Consider the following 13,074-nt stretch of genomic DNA (forward strand, 5'->3'; position numbering starts at 1 on the left):
AAAAAGTACCAGTCCAGTTCCAGGGACAGAGACAATACTAGATAATTCACAGGCTACTGGTGAAGAACAGCAATAGGTCAGTGCAGTTAGAGTTGTAAATAAAGGCTACTTAGTCGCACACACTTAGTTCAAGTTCACACAGTATATGGTAGAGTAATAGTGACTGCACTTAAGAGGTTATTGATATTGGTTATTTCTCCTGACTTTTCTTTAAAAACAATACATGTCAACGATCCAGGGGGCACACGTTAGTCAGACTACGACTCACCTGTGGTTTTTGGGGATGGGGTTAGTATGGGGCTCTACAGCCGGAATATTGGGTAGTCTGATTTATGGGTGTCAGATTATTGGGACGTCGGACTAACATTATGCACCAACGATCCTGGGATTGTTGATGGAATAGCATGAGTCCATTAATATCCGTTAAAGGGACACTTTTGCAACCAGATCTTATTTGAATGACTTTCCTGGGGTTTGTATGTGATTTTAGTATTTCAAGTGTCCGTGATGTCATGGACACTGGGCTCACTTCCTTCCTGGTCTACAATTCCCATAATACTTTGTTGCACTTCTCCTTGTGGATAGGGGGAGGGCTGTCTAACGGAGAAAACATGTCTGAAAGTGTTTGTCTCGATTTGTAAAGGTTGTTGAGGCATGGCGTCTTTGTGAGTTCGCTGGTGTGTGCGTAGGTTGCTCCTCTGAGAAAAACACTTCCCGCAAGTGTTACACGTGTACGGCTTCTCCCCGGTGTGGATCCGCTGGTGAATCTCCAGGTGGCTCACACGGTCAAAGCTCTTGCCACAGAACGGGCAAATGTACCATCTCTCCCTGACGCGGGGAGAGCCCATCAACGTTTTCAGTGTTATGTTGTCCCTGTTTATGTGAAAGGGGAAGGTGGTACTGTTGGTGTGTAGCATGTCACCTGGGATGCGTCTCTCTGATGGGTATCTGATAGTCACTCTCGTCTGCTCCTTGGGCTGCCCTGGCTGTGCCTGTCCTGAATTCACGCCTGCCCTCTGTTCGCTCTCTGCGTTTTGTACCGTCCCGCCCTCCCTCATCAATGTGTCGATGTACTCCATTTGTGATGGATTACCCTCGAGATGGTCCAATGCATTTTGAATGAACAGGATTTCCTTGTCCAGGTTTTGTGGATACGGTGGCTCGGGTCCATAAAAGCAGTCGGAGTCCTCGCTCTCGTCGCTGTCCCCTACAGAAACCGACGTCCAATGGCGCTTGTCTCGTTCCTCCACACCGCTGGAGGGCTGTCGGTTCAACTCTGCCACCTGCTGCTCCGGTCCATCCTCTGCGTTGTGTTGTCTGGGTTCTTCCAGCTGTTCGACAATCTGGACGTCATCCTCTTCCTTCTCTTCTTTCAGTTTGACTATGAACTCATGAGCATCTCTGCCACTGCCACCATCGTCCTCGCTGTGTTCACGTCTGAACTGCTTGTGCACAACATATTTCTCCCTCTGTGTTGTAAGCAGGGAAGGACTTCTATTCACAGGAGCAGCCTTCTCTCTGGCACTCTCCTCGGATGATTTGGTTTGGACACATTCCATTAAAGTCCCTGTGAAGACGGCAGGTTCATGTCAACACGGTATGATGCAAGCAAAACGTGAGTACAATTTATTTAATTTTTTATAGCTTTAAACATTTTGCAAATGCCTCACTGAAACAGTTCATAGATCGAAGGGAATGTGGTGACAGTCATGACAGAGCAACTACCAGAGGGGACTGCGATGTACCATCCAGATGTAGTGTGTTAGGTAAAACAGTCTTCTCTGTTAGAACCTCCCATCACACTGGAATAGTCTCCCTACCGAAGTAAGAGAGACCAACTATTTGACCTTCAAATTTAACATTAACTCTATCTCTAGAGTTAACTAGAGATGGAGGGGTGGCTTAAAGCAAACCAAATTTGTAATCATGGGTAATTATGAGCTTTATTTCTCACTTTGCTTCTGGCCCATTTACATGGATGTGAGAACCTGTTCCCCAGGTTCTAAGTCAACCGCTTACCTAACCCCAAGGTGGAGAACATAGAGGCCTTAATATGCACATTATACATAAAGCTGCACATTACATGCATATTTATTTACATATGACCAGACTATGCACATTACAATTACAACATAATATACGTAAGCACATTTTTTGTGTAGAAATCAATAGGGGGGAGAAAATAGTCAATGCCATTCTGGCTGTTAACATCTCTCTATAGTACTGTGAATATACTTAAATCGAATACTAATACAACTTTTCTAGCCTTGTTACAGTTTCCTAAAGCAGTGGTTCTCAACCTGTGGGTCCCCAGATGACAGTGAAGTGGCAATAAAAACAAAGACCATTACTGAAAAGTAAATCAAACTTAACTATGTCAATCATTGGCCCTATTGTCAAATAATATAGAGGCAAAAATTGTGAAAATACTAAAATAGCCGATCTACAAGCTCACAGCGCACTTATCTGTGGAACATTCACTAAATGTAATTCCTCAACTGCTACATTACAAGTAAAGTGCTGGTCTGTGGTCAGAGTGGTGGGGTCCCCCAGTATGGAACCTCTCCCTGCGCTATCTCAGCTACATAGCGGGGTTGAGGTTCCATTATGGAGCTGAGTTCAAATATTATTTGGGGGAGTCACGGGATGAAAAGGTTGAGAACCACTGTCCTGTCCTAGACATACCAGCGGTGGGGAGGAGCAGCTTATTTGGTTGATCTGGTCTCGGAATTGGAAATGTCGAGGAGGAAATCCTTGGTGGTGGTGTAGCTCTGTTCCATAGCTCTAACGCATTAGAGCTATGGACCAGAGCTAGTGGTGGTGGTTGTTCTTTGGAGGACACGGCGTCGGTCTGCTGCTGCCTTTCATGTTCCATGGACACCAGTTTGCGTTTCAACGCCTCGATCTCGCCATCTTTCCGCCTCACCTCCAGCGTGACGGAGGCGACCTCGTCGCCCCACAGCTTGGTGATCTCCAGCACGGCCGCCTTCACCACCACGTCCATGATGGACGTTAATTTGCTCTGGAAAGCCACACAGTCCGCCGCCATGTTCTCCCCGACGACGAGCATCTTCTTTCCCGACACGGTCTTCGTTTAAAACAGTTATACCAGCGCGACGCACACGTTTAAAGCCACATTCTATTCCGCGAAGATGAACCCGAAAGCATCTTTTTGGATGTATTATTTAGACATTCCTGCTAACGTTTCCGTGTAAACAACACAAACAGGAAACGCTGTGGAGTCAGCTGATACGCGGCTACGGTGTTCGTCAAGGACCAACACATGACAGCAAGAGCATAGTTTTGAGTTTTAAGAATTTATTGATTACAATAAAACATGGAATTAGTCATGGTTCCACCGCCATAAGAATAAATAAGTATACACTGGACTCTTCTCACATCGTGGCACATATATATATATAATTAATCTCGTATCGTATTATTGTATTTTATACTACGTTGTGTGGCCGTCAGAGCATAAACAGCACCATCTACAGGACTACGTTTTTAACAACAACCTCATTCATGGCCATAAAATAAATATACTGAAGACTGTACAGTAACTGTAAATTCATATCACAAACTAAAACACAATTAAAAAAACTTAAACACTTAAAAAATAAAATGGTCGGACTAATTTAAACCAACTTGTAATTGATTTAACGAGTAGCACATGGTCAAAGTGGGCAAGAAGCAATGCAGACACTGCTGTGCTGACTGGGTAAAAATACACACCACACAGGTTGATGTAAATACTCACCAGTCCATGTACATTGTACACATTTGCTGTTTTCTACCATTACCATAACAGTGCAGGGGTTGACACTAAGGGCTCAGAGGCACTTGCCCATCGGGCAAGTACAGATCATGTATGTTCACTTGCCCAAAGGTCATGCCTGCTTGCCCAAAAAGTAAATCGTTCATTATAAAATGATAGGTAAACTTTGAATTACCGTTCAATTTAACACTTTTTTACTTTCTGGGGCTGTGCGATAAATGTCAAACCTACATTTTTATGCTAAATAATTAAATAGCTATGAATATGACTATGGGTTCACACTTGTTATTTTATATTTTTAAGTGTAGCAACAGTGAAAACAGAACATTATAGGTAAACATAGCTCTGGTCCATAGCTCTAATGCCATCGCATTTAGAGCTATGTTACTGTCGACTTCCGGGGCTCGCATAAATGCAGACCAGCCTCTCCTCTGTAGCGAAAATAAAAAATAATGTTTTACCTACTCACCAATACAAAGACAGGTTGTGTAATTAGAAAGCCTTACATTCCTTAGTGGACACTCTGAGCCCCCCACCACATATATATATTTATATTATTATATATACACATATAAATGCACTTTTTGGCCAGAAAGGGTTTTTTTTCACCCGAAGGAAAAATCTTCTCTGAGGGTTTTCTCTTGGCAATATTGGTAGATTGGCGCAGTGGAGTAACTAAATGTATTTATTTTTCCGGTGAAAACAAAATCCCACTAAGGAAAGTAGGCTTTCTAATTACACAACCCGTCTTTGTATTGGTGAGTAGGTAAAACATTGTTTTTATTTTCGCTACAGAGAGGCTAGTCTGCATTTCATGCGAGGCAGGAAGCCAATCAGTTCCATAGCCTTAATGCAACGGCAGCAAGAGCAGTAAGGCTATGGGCCAGAGCTAAGGTAAACAGTGCTCTTATTTCACATTCCACAGACCAGAAGACAGAGAGCTCTGGCCACGTTCAGGCATTTAGACAGAAATCGAGTCCCCTCTCAAACAAGTACTTGCCCGGTCGGGCAACCTGAAAGCCAACTCCACCTGCCCAAAGGTTTTATTGACCTTCTAGGGGCAGGTGGGCAAGCCTTAGTGTCAACGCCTGCCGTAACAGTGTCTCTCGCATAGCCAGATGAGCAGAGATCTCTGCCTATTGGTGACTTTGGACGGAGAAACTAAATTCAATGCAGAGGCTAAAACAGCCACTAACAAACCTACACGCTGTACTTTGAACTGACTCAATATGACCACTCCAAAGTCTGCATTTATTCTGCTTAAATTACTTTTTACATTTCCAAATTGTTTCCACCAATTTTAGCTAGTTCTGCACAATATAGTGTTTCAGCATCAACATAAAAAATGTGTAATTACATTAACTTTTATAGTAACCCTACCCCTAAGGCAAAGTTGGGCCAGGCACATTGTACTAAAACACTTTTATTCTTGATTTAAAAATAACTCAAATTAAGCTTCACATTTAATATGATTAATCTGTATTAAACAGTCCATCTGATAACATGAAATCTTGGTAACTGGTCTTGCAAGCATATCTTGCATTCACAGCGGTGTCATGTGGCACATTGATAATTACTTAATTCCATAAATTACACAAATTTAATTTAAGAATAGCCAATCTGCATTGTGAGCCTGTAGATTTACTATTCTCACTAGTTTTGGGTCCTGGGGAAAACAAAATCTATTTTGGGTCTCCTTTAGGAGCTAAAAAGTTTGGCAACCACTGATGTAGAGTACCAGTATTGAACAGACTTGTCTCTCTCTCAGTGTAAATGTACAGTGACAATTACGTCGACAACAACTAAAAAGGGGACTAAACTATATTTCTTTGTATTGAAATGCATATTGCAAAAATATAAATAGATTTGCAAGCACATTTTTCCAATTGTCGTTCATCCCTAGTTTTAGCCGATACATTGAATTTTGATGCCATCAGATGTGTCAGTAGACCTATGACCGTCTGGCTATGTGGGGACTAACCGTAACATGTACGGTTAACACTGCGTAAAGCTCAGTGTGCCGTTTTCTGGTGGGATTTCAGGCTGGACCGCTGGGTAAAGCACTTCCCACACAGTGCACATTCGTAGGGCTTCTCGCCGCTGTGAACCACCGCGTGTCTGATGAGATTGCACTGCTTGGTGAAACTCCTGCCACACTGGAGACAGCTGAAGGGCTTCTCCCCCGTGTGGCTTCTCAGGTGCTCTTTGAGCTGGCTGAACCTCATGAAGCTCTTTGTGCAGTACGTACAGCTGAACCGCTTCTCCCCCACGCCCGATCTCCACGGCGTCCTCATCCTCCTGCCCAGGCTGAAAGCACGACTATAGCCAGAGTATGGTGAGGCTGAGAGGGTTGGCACCATCAAACCCTCGTTCTGATTTCTCATGTCACTGTCAGGTCCTGAGTTTGTGTACTGATTTTGCACCGACTGTGGAATCAAGCTACTGCCACTGGTGGTGGAGTTAATTTGCGCTAACGTGCCTTGACCCTCCTGTGGTATATGAATTGTCTGTGGTCTCTTATGACCAAATGTTCTGGCGCGTCTCTTCATCCGCACTGCATTGACCACGGGTGAAAGTGATTTCCACGCTGAATGAAGAGGCGACCCTATATCTTCAGGTATAGAGTGAGTCATAGGCAGGCCACTTTGACAAGCGAAGAGCGAGGAACTTTGTTGATAATGTTCAGTACCGTACAAGAAAGTTGGTTCACCCGTGTCTCTGCCAGGATCAGCGGACCACAGCTGCCTGTCCGCTTCCTCCAGGACAAACGTGTGGTCAGAGTCCACCAGGGCGGTGCTCTTGCCTTGCTCCACATCTTCCTTCTCGTGCTTCACTATGAGTTCCACTCCATCATCTTGGAGTCCACCAGGTTGCTGCTCTGGGAAGGAGTTGAGACCTGCTGCCGAGGAAAGTTGCGATCCAGCGTTGGCCGGGTTTTCGACTGAGGCGTAGTGCTGTGCAAAGACGTCAGTCCCGGTAGGATGCGTGTCTTCAAAGCACGGTGTTGGACCAGCTTCAAAAACAAAGAAACATAAATGAGGAAACAGTCAATCATAGATTCATAGTACTGTCTGATTTGGTTAGTGCATAGGCAAGTGCGCTAGATATTATTGTGTGTGTGTGTTAGAAGTTTGCACATAATGGCATGTGTAGTTCCATAACTTACTTTATACTGGTAAATGATAGTCATATTGCATTACTTTCTTCATAAGTTGCATGTTCATTTGCACATACCAGTGGCGTTTATAACAAAGAAAAATTGTGTGCACGCTTTGTTTCACCCACCTATGTTGTCGTGCGAGTCGATCTTCCACACATCCTCATCTGCGGTTTCCTCTTTGATTACGATGGGTCCAGTTTCACCAGCTTGTTCCAGTAAGAGTTCTACACACTGCAGCAGGGGGCCATGTATTAAACCACACGTTCAAGTGCTGATTATAAAAAGTATTGAAAATTGAAGTATTAAAATGTTTACCGATAATGGATTGAAAAGTTATTGGAAATTCCTACGAATTAACATTTTCATTAATGTAGTGGCCCGGGGCCCCTGGCCTGTTTAGACTATAAAATAAATCACACTTGTGTGAAGTGAGGGGCACCCACTGTGGCTGATCGTCCCTGAATAAATTTCCTTATTGTGTAGTGCTGTTGCAGTCTGACACCATCCTCCTTTACGAGAAATGAATGCAATGTGTTGCAAAATTTATTTATATTGGCCACATGTCTCACGTCGACGTCGTCAATGTTTGTTTTACTGGTGCCCTAAACAAGCATTAAGTCCATAGACTTGGCTGCCATTCCGTTTACGTCATAAGTGCTCTAAACAAACTTTAAAAAGCCTTGGCTGCCATATGACGTAATTTTCAAAAGCAATGCAAGTGTAAACACTCAGCATCAAGGGTTGGATTGGAAGCAATCATATTAGCGTCATATCCAGTCAGTCATACCAGTCATATACCGTACATCAAGCCTTGGTTCCCTACTGCAAAATCTGTCAACTCATAGCAATCAACATATTTACACAAAATCCCCAGTGTTAATATAAATCTGAAGAAGGCTGTGCAAACCTGTGGGTCGCCACACTAAGAATTGTACTGTGTGTTGCACAGTTTGTGGTAATGTATATTAATGTGTGTGTGTGTGTGTGTGTGTGTGTGTGTGTGTGTGTGTGTGTGTGGGGGGGGGGGGGGGGGAATCATGAATTACCTGAGGGGGTTGCATAATCTCTTCTGCAGCCACCATTGGTCTGTCCCAGGCCGGGGGCGTGGAGTCCATCTCTTCCTGGTTCAACATTACCTTCACCAGTGGAGGGCATCGTACCACTGCTGTTGGAGGATAAAAACCTGCAGGAAATACATTAGAACTGTTTAAGGGACTGCTTACCTTACCACCACCAGCACAACTAGTCCACGACACACGCAACTAACGTTACTGGCATTATAGCAGCACATCTGGATGCTAATTGCTAATAAATAAGGCCACTCAATTTACACTTCTTCCTGGTCCTCATCCGTGTTCTCTTCAGCTCTCCCTCCATAGATGCACATTTGTTCTTCAGAAGATCAATGTCTCGTTGACTCGCAGTGATCTCCAGACGCAGAACAGCACAGCTGTCGTCCACACGTCTGTTGATCTCCGCCAGGGCTGCCTTGGCTAAGCTCTCCATGATGGACACCAACTGCGTCTGGAAGCCGCCGTTCTCCATCTTGACAAAAGGATTGTTTCGTCTCTATGCAAAACTCGCCGGATTAATAATGATAATAACAGCAACAACAAACTGAAATAATGAAACAATGCTGCAATAAATATCTAGAGTTCGAGGTAACGCTTTGTATTTGCTGTTGTCACTGTGTGCCTCTGTTTTTTTTCTCTCACAGAATTTGTATGGCACTACGAAATTCTCCTTCCGACGCACAACGTGACGTCTCATACCGTAAATGTTGGACAACACCCGCGGCACAAAACGAGCACGATCGATGAGTCGATGACCCGAGCTTCTGGCTAGGCGCTACATTGGTGCGTTGCTGCCCCTCACTGGCTCAAGAAGAAATTACCCCGCAATGAAGGGCTAAGTCTAGTGCTAAGATTTTTGGGGCCAGTGGCCCCTCTCTTGTTGATTGATATCATGTTTTCCCATTGATTGATTGATTGACATTTTTTTTTCACAGTATGCAGAATTTCAAATGAAAGCACAAGTCAATACAAAAACTCTTACTGCATTTACACTTGTTTTAAGTTGTTTATATAACAGGGTCCACCTTTTTCAGAGATGTACAGCATTGAGAGTTTAACTACTTATTCCCATCAAGTTCTGCAAACACAATATGCACCGTCTTCTCTCCCTATAAAAAGGTAATAAGGTATAACAAGGTAAGACGAAATTACATACCTTTCTAGTGAAAAAATGGCAACAAAAGTAATCAGGAAACTCAACCACAGAACAAGACTTGAGCAGGATCTCCTCGTGGTCAGTATAGGAATACTCTAAGGACACTAGCTAGACTGGAGCACTCATCCAATGTCATTTAGACTATGCATGCGCCTCATCATGGTACTCTAGCACCCCTGCACCACAGAGGCTCAGAGTGACCTCTTCAAACAAACAGGAACTTGGCCTCACACAGGTCTAGAATTCACTTAACCATTGCTCATTAGGGTGGGGTGGCTCAGGGTAGACTCAGAGGACAGAGTACAGCAACTTGCAATGGGCCTGGTCTTCAACATACTCAAGGGAGCAGGGATACCATTATATTTGTCAGACTACTTCAATAACGTGAAAGACACAGGCACAACATCAGAGGGAGTTCCATTGATCTTGTTCAACCCAGATTAGGCACAAAGATCAGGTTAGATTCGTTCTACTGCTAGGCTACAAAAATGTGGAATGCACATAAAACGGCACGTGCTGTCTGAAATTTGTAACTGCATGGTACTAGAAAAGCAGAAATTAAATACCACTGTGCTATTTGCTATTACAGTGTTAATAAAGTATTAAATCAATCAGTCAATTCCCCCACAATCCACAGGGCCCCAACCTTAGCTAAGTTAGATTTCTAAATGGTATACATGTAGCTGCCTTTACTCTCATCCCTCTGAACAACTATGTTACTAAGGTCAGGTTTAATGAGATTTTAAAAGACACGTTTTTCTTTTATATATAGTAAAGACAAATTAATGGGTATAGACACGTAATAACCTAGGAACTGGACAAACCTATTGTGTGTAAGTGACAAATTAACTTATAATATTGCATTCATAATTTACCAGTCTCTTGTGAATGCATGAATGTGTGAACAAATGAATGAATGCAAGGAAGATAGGCACTTAAAATGACCAAAGTTAAAAAATAACATTGTATACACAATAGCCTACAGAAAACCTAAAGGATATAGGCCCTATATATTTTTTACCCAGAGTCTTTAACAGGCAGACAAGGTCCTGCACAGCATCAAATATAATAGATGGGTCATATAGATTAATTGAACTGATTCTGCAGTTCAATACATGCATGCAGCAATATGAGCCACACAGAAAAAGAGAAAACAGCAAGAGAGACACTCAGGAAGTCAACAGGGGAAGTTTAGTGGTTTTCTTGCGTCACCATTTTCTGCTGCTACTTGTGTCCCCGTGCTCAGAGTGAAGGTAGGAACATTCGCATTCTCTTTCATTTAAAAGCTAATTGTTCTTATATTTCCATGTTGAACCTTGTCACTAACATGAGGTAGAGAACGAGGGATGGTGGACTGAGGGATGTGGATGCAGGTGTTAGAGAGATGGATAGGTGGGGTTAGGCTGTACCTCCAACAGATGAGACTGTATTTTCTAGGCTTGGAGTCACAGGCGTAGAGAGAATACTTTACTTCCGCTATACTGTCAGAAAACCTACAATGGCCGTGACAGGCAGGCAAGCAAGACAAGTGAGCAACAGTAGCTTATGGGCTCCACACTACAGGCACAAGGCCTGAGCTGAGGTGTGTGAGGTACCACCAGTTCAGAAGCAAACACGGCAATGACTGAGTTCAGAGTTGATAAGATTCAATAATTACTCCAGTAAAATATGAGAACTAAGAGTAAGGGTGTGGCCTGATTATTGAAAATAAAACGAGGACATGGGGGGGGGGGGGAAGTGTAGAGTGACAGTTATGCGGTGGATTCAGTAGCACAGTTTCATTTTGGACTGCTGAGTGTGTTCTGACATTGGTACACGTGAACTTAACTTCTTTATTCAACCTCGCAGGGTTGTCTGCAAGACACAAGTGGCAGTATGCCCTGACACTGCACTACACATAATACATCCAACAAACAAACAAGCACCACTTCTGAACAGAACAGGCCAGTCTGGATGTGAGCTGTGCTCTGTCGAAGGGAAGAAGATGCGGAGAGTCCGGAGAAAAGTGGCGAACAAGGAGAAGGTGGTGTTTGGTTGTGATCTGGTGGAGCATCTGACTGCTTGCGGTCAAGAGAGTAAGTCAATGACTTGCATTCCATAATGATACTGTACATTCTGTTCTGGTCGACTGGTCCGGTCTGTCTCTGACAATATCATTAAATTATAAACATTCAAACAAATAATAATCTAATCCATTCTTGGGAATATAGATAATCATCCAATGTGAATGTTATATTATCTTCAGATAAAATATGCATGCATCTGCATTGGAGGAAATCATAGGAGATATAAATGATTACATCCTCTAAATTGTCCACACTAGTTGTACAATTTTTTAGTAAAGGTCTCGGTAATAGTTACAATAGTATACTAGTTGTTTTAGTCAATAACCAAACTGCATTTGGCTTATTCTTCCTTAGTTCCACCGGTTCTGCAGAGCTGCTGTGAGTTTATTGAAGAGCATGGAATTGTGGATGGAATATATAGGTTGTCTGGGGTGTCATCCAACATACAGAAATTAAGGTGAAATACTGTGTGTGTGTGTGTGTGTGTGTGTGTGTGTGTGTGTGTGTGTGTGTGTGTGTGTGTGTGTGTGTGTGTGTGTGTGTGTGTGTGTGTGTGTGTGTGCAACTGTAGTATTTACTATAAAAACCCATTATGAGGCCGATTCTACAAATGTCTTCTAAAACAGCTTTCTGAAAAACCTATGTTGCTACTTGCTATATGTTATTGCTGTTCTTACTTCTTACTTCTACTTCTTACCCCCCCCCCCCCCCCCCCAACACACACACACACACACACACACACACACACACACACACACACACACACAAATGAATGCCTCACTTCATCATACTACAGTGTCACACAAAACTACTTTTGAGTTTTAATTATGAAAAGTAACAGTTTTGGACATATGAGGTTTCTGCCCGACAGAGCTATAGCCTAGCTACTGTATGATGACAAATTATTGTATTTATTTGTTTGCCTGTGTGTGTGTGTGTGTGTGTGTGTGTGTGTGTGTGTGTGTGTGTGTGTGTGTACGTGTGTACGTGCGAGCGAATGAGTGCATGCATGTGCATTTTTAACCATAAGCTTTTCTGCCTGTCCAGGAGTGAGTTTGACAGTGAAGCGAGCCCAGATCTCTACAAGGAGCTGTACCTGCAGGACATACACTGTGTTAGTTCTCTGTGCAAGGCATACTTCAGAGAGCTGCCCAACCCCCTGCTCACATATCAGCTCTATGACAAGTTTGCTGTGAGTAACTCTTTCCATCTTTTCTCAGAGACAGTGGCCATGTCATCAAAGTCACAGCAAAGTTAACCACTTTCTACTTGGTACCCTATTATGGACATTTCATAGGTGAACATATTTTAAAAAGAGACACTTTGAAGATTTTCCAAAACAGCTCACAGTCACATCACACATGTGTTGTGAGCTTGCAGATTGTCTATGTCTATATTGTCTATGTTCTGCTGTTTGTTGTATATGACTAAGAATATAGGCCTAGGACTTAAAGTTATTGAAGTTTAAAAAAAATCTAAATTGCATTTACAGCATCTGGGCAGATTTCCATGAAACTTAATGTGCCAGCAAGAATGAACCCCCCATGGGCTTTCCACTAGTAGCCTACCACCCTCAGGCCAAAATGTCCAGATATCTCAAATTATTAACGGCTATATATTGCAATTAAACTCCCTGGAGGTAGAACTCGAACTCTAACTCTAACTCTAACTCTAACTCTAACTCTAACTCTATTAAACTCCCTGGAGGTAGAACTCTAACTCTTGTGCAGGACTTTTCTTCTAGTACCACCTTGAGGCCAAAATGTCAACTTTGCACACAAGATATCTCATAATCCTTTTTTTAAAATATATAAATGGTTTTCTTTTGGGTTTTGTTTTGG

At 42.9% G+C, this 13,074-nt stretch overlaps 3 protein-coding genes across 6 annotated transcripts in view; 1 reads left to right on the forward strand and 2 right to left on the reverse strand.

Moving 5' to 3' along the window:
- Window positions 1-60: 60 nt before the first annotated feature.
- On the reverse strand, window positions 61-3,223 carry LOC308325928 (uncharacterized protein). Its single transcript, XM_080778705.1, has 2 exons — window positions 2,686-3,223; window positions 61-1,567 (listed from the first exon to the last, which is right to left on the reverse strand). Exons 1-2 carry the CDS (start codon window positions 3,068-3,070, stop codon window positions 495-497), a joined length of 1,458 nt encoding a protein of 485 aa, XP_080634831.1. The 5' UTR covers window positions 3,071-3,223; the 3' UTR covers window positions 61-494.
- Window positions 3,224-3,354: 131 nt separating this feature from the next.
- Window positions 3,355-8,681, reverse strand: LOC308325927 (uncharacterized protein). Of its 3 annotated transcripts, none has more exons than XM_080778702.1 (4): window positions 8,270-8,681; window positions 7,985-8,121; window positions 7,064-7,169; window positions 3,355-6,791 (listed from the first exon to the last, which is right to left on the reverse strand). In XM_080778702.1, the coding sequence occupies exons 1-4, from the start codon at window positions 8,481-8,483 to the stop codon at window positions 5,791-5,793; spliced, it is 1,458 nt and encodes a 485-aa protein (XP_080634828.1). In that variant the 5' UTR covers window positions 8,484-8,681; the 3' UTR covers window positions 3,355-5,790. The 3 variants fall into 3 exon arrangements, with proteins under 3 accessions (XP_080634828.1, XP_080634829.1, XP_080634830.1); XM_080778703.1 differs by having other exon boundaries at window positions 7,064-7,162; window positions 8,270-8,465; XM_080778704.1 differs by lacking the exon at window positions 8,270-8,681 and having other exon boundaries at window positions 7,064-7,162; window positions 7,985-8,223.
- A 1,713-nt stretch (window positions 8,682-10,394) lies between these two features.
- The window catches only part of LOC308326448 (uncharacterized protein), a 10,797-nt gene continuing 8,117 nt past the window's right edge, over window positions 10,395-13,074 (forward strand). For both annotated transcript variants that reach the window (XM_080779335.1, XM_080779336.1), the window contains exons 1-4: window positions 10,395-10,420; window positions 11,016-11,242; window positions 11,588-11,690; window positions 12,281-12,425. In XM_080779335.1, coding sequence (XP_080635461.1) covers window positions 11,152-11,242; window positions 11,588-11,690; window positions 12,281-12,425 — 339 coding nt within the window. In that variant the 5' untranslated portion in view covers window positions 10,395-10,420; window positions 11,016-11,151. The remainder of the gene's footprint in view (window positions 10,421-11,015; window positions 11,243-11,587; window positions 11,691-12,280; window positions 12,426-13,074) is intronic.

This window comes from Protomyctophum bolini (assembly GCF_963924005.1).
Source record: "Protomyctophum bolini genome assembly, chromosome: 12".
Classification (NCBI taxonomy): domain Eukaryota; kingdom Metazoa; phylum Chordata; class Actinopteri; order Myctophiformes; family Myctophidae; genus Protomyctophum; species Protomyctophum bolini.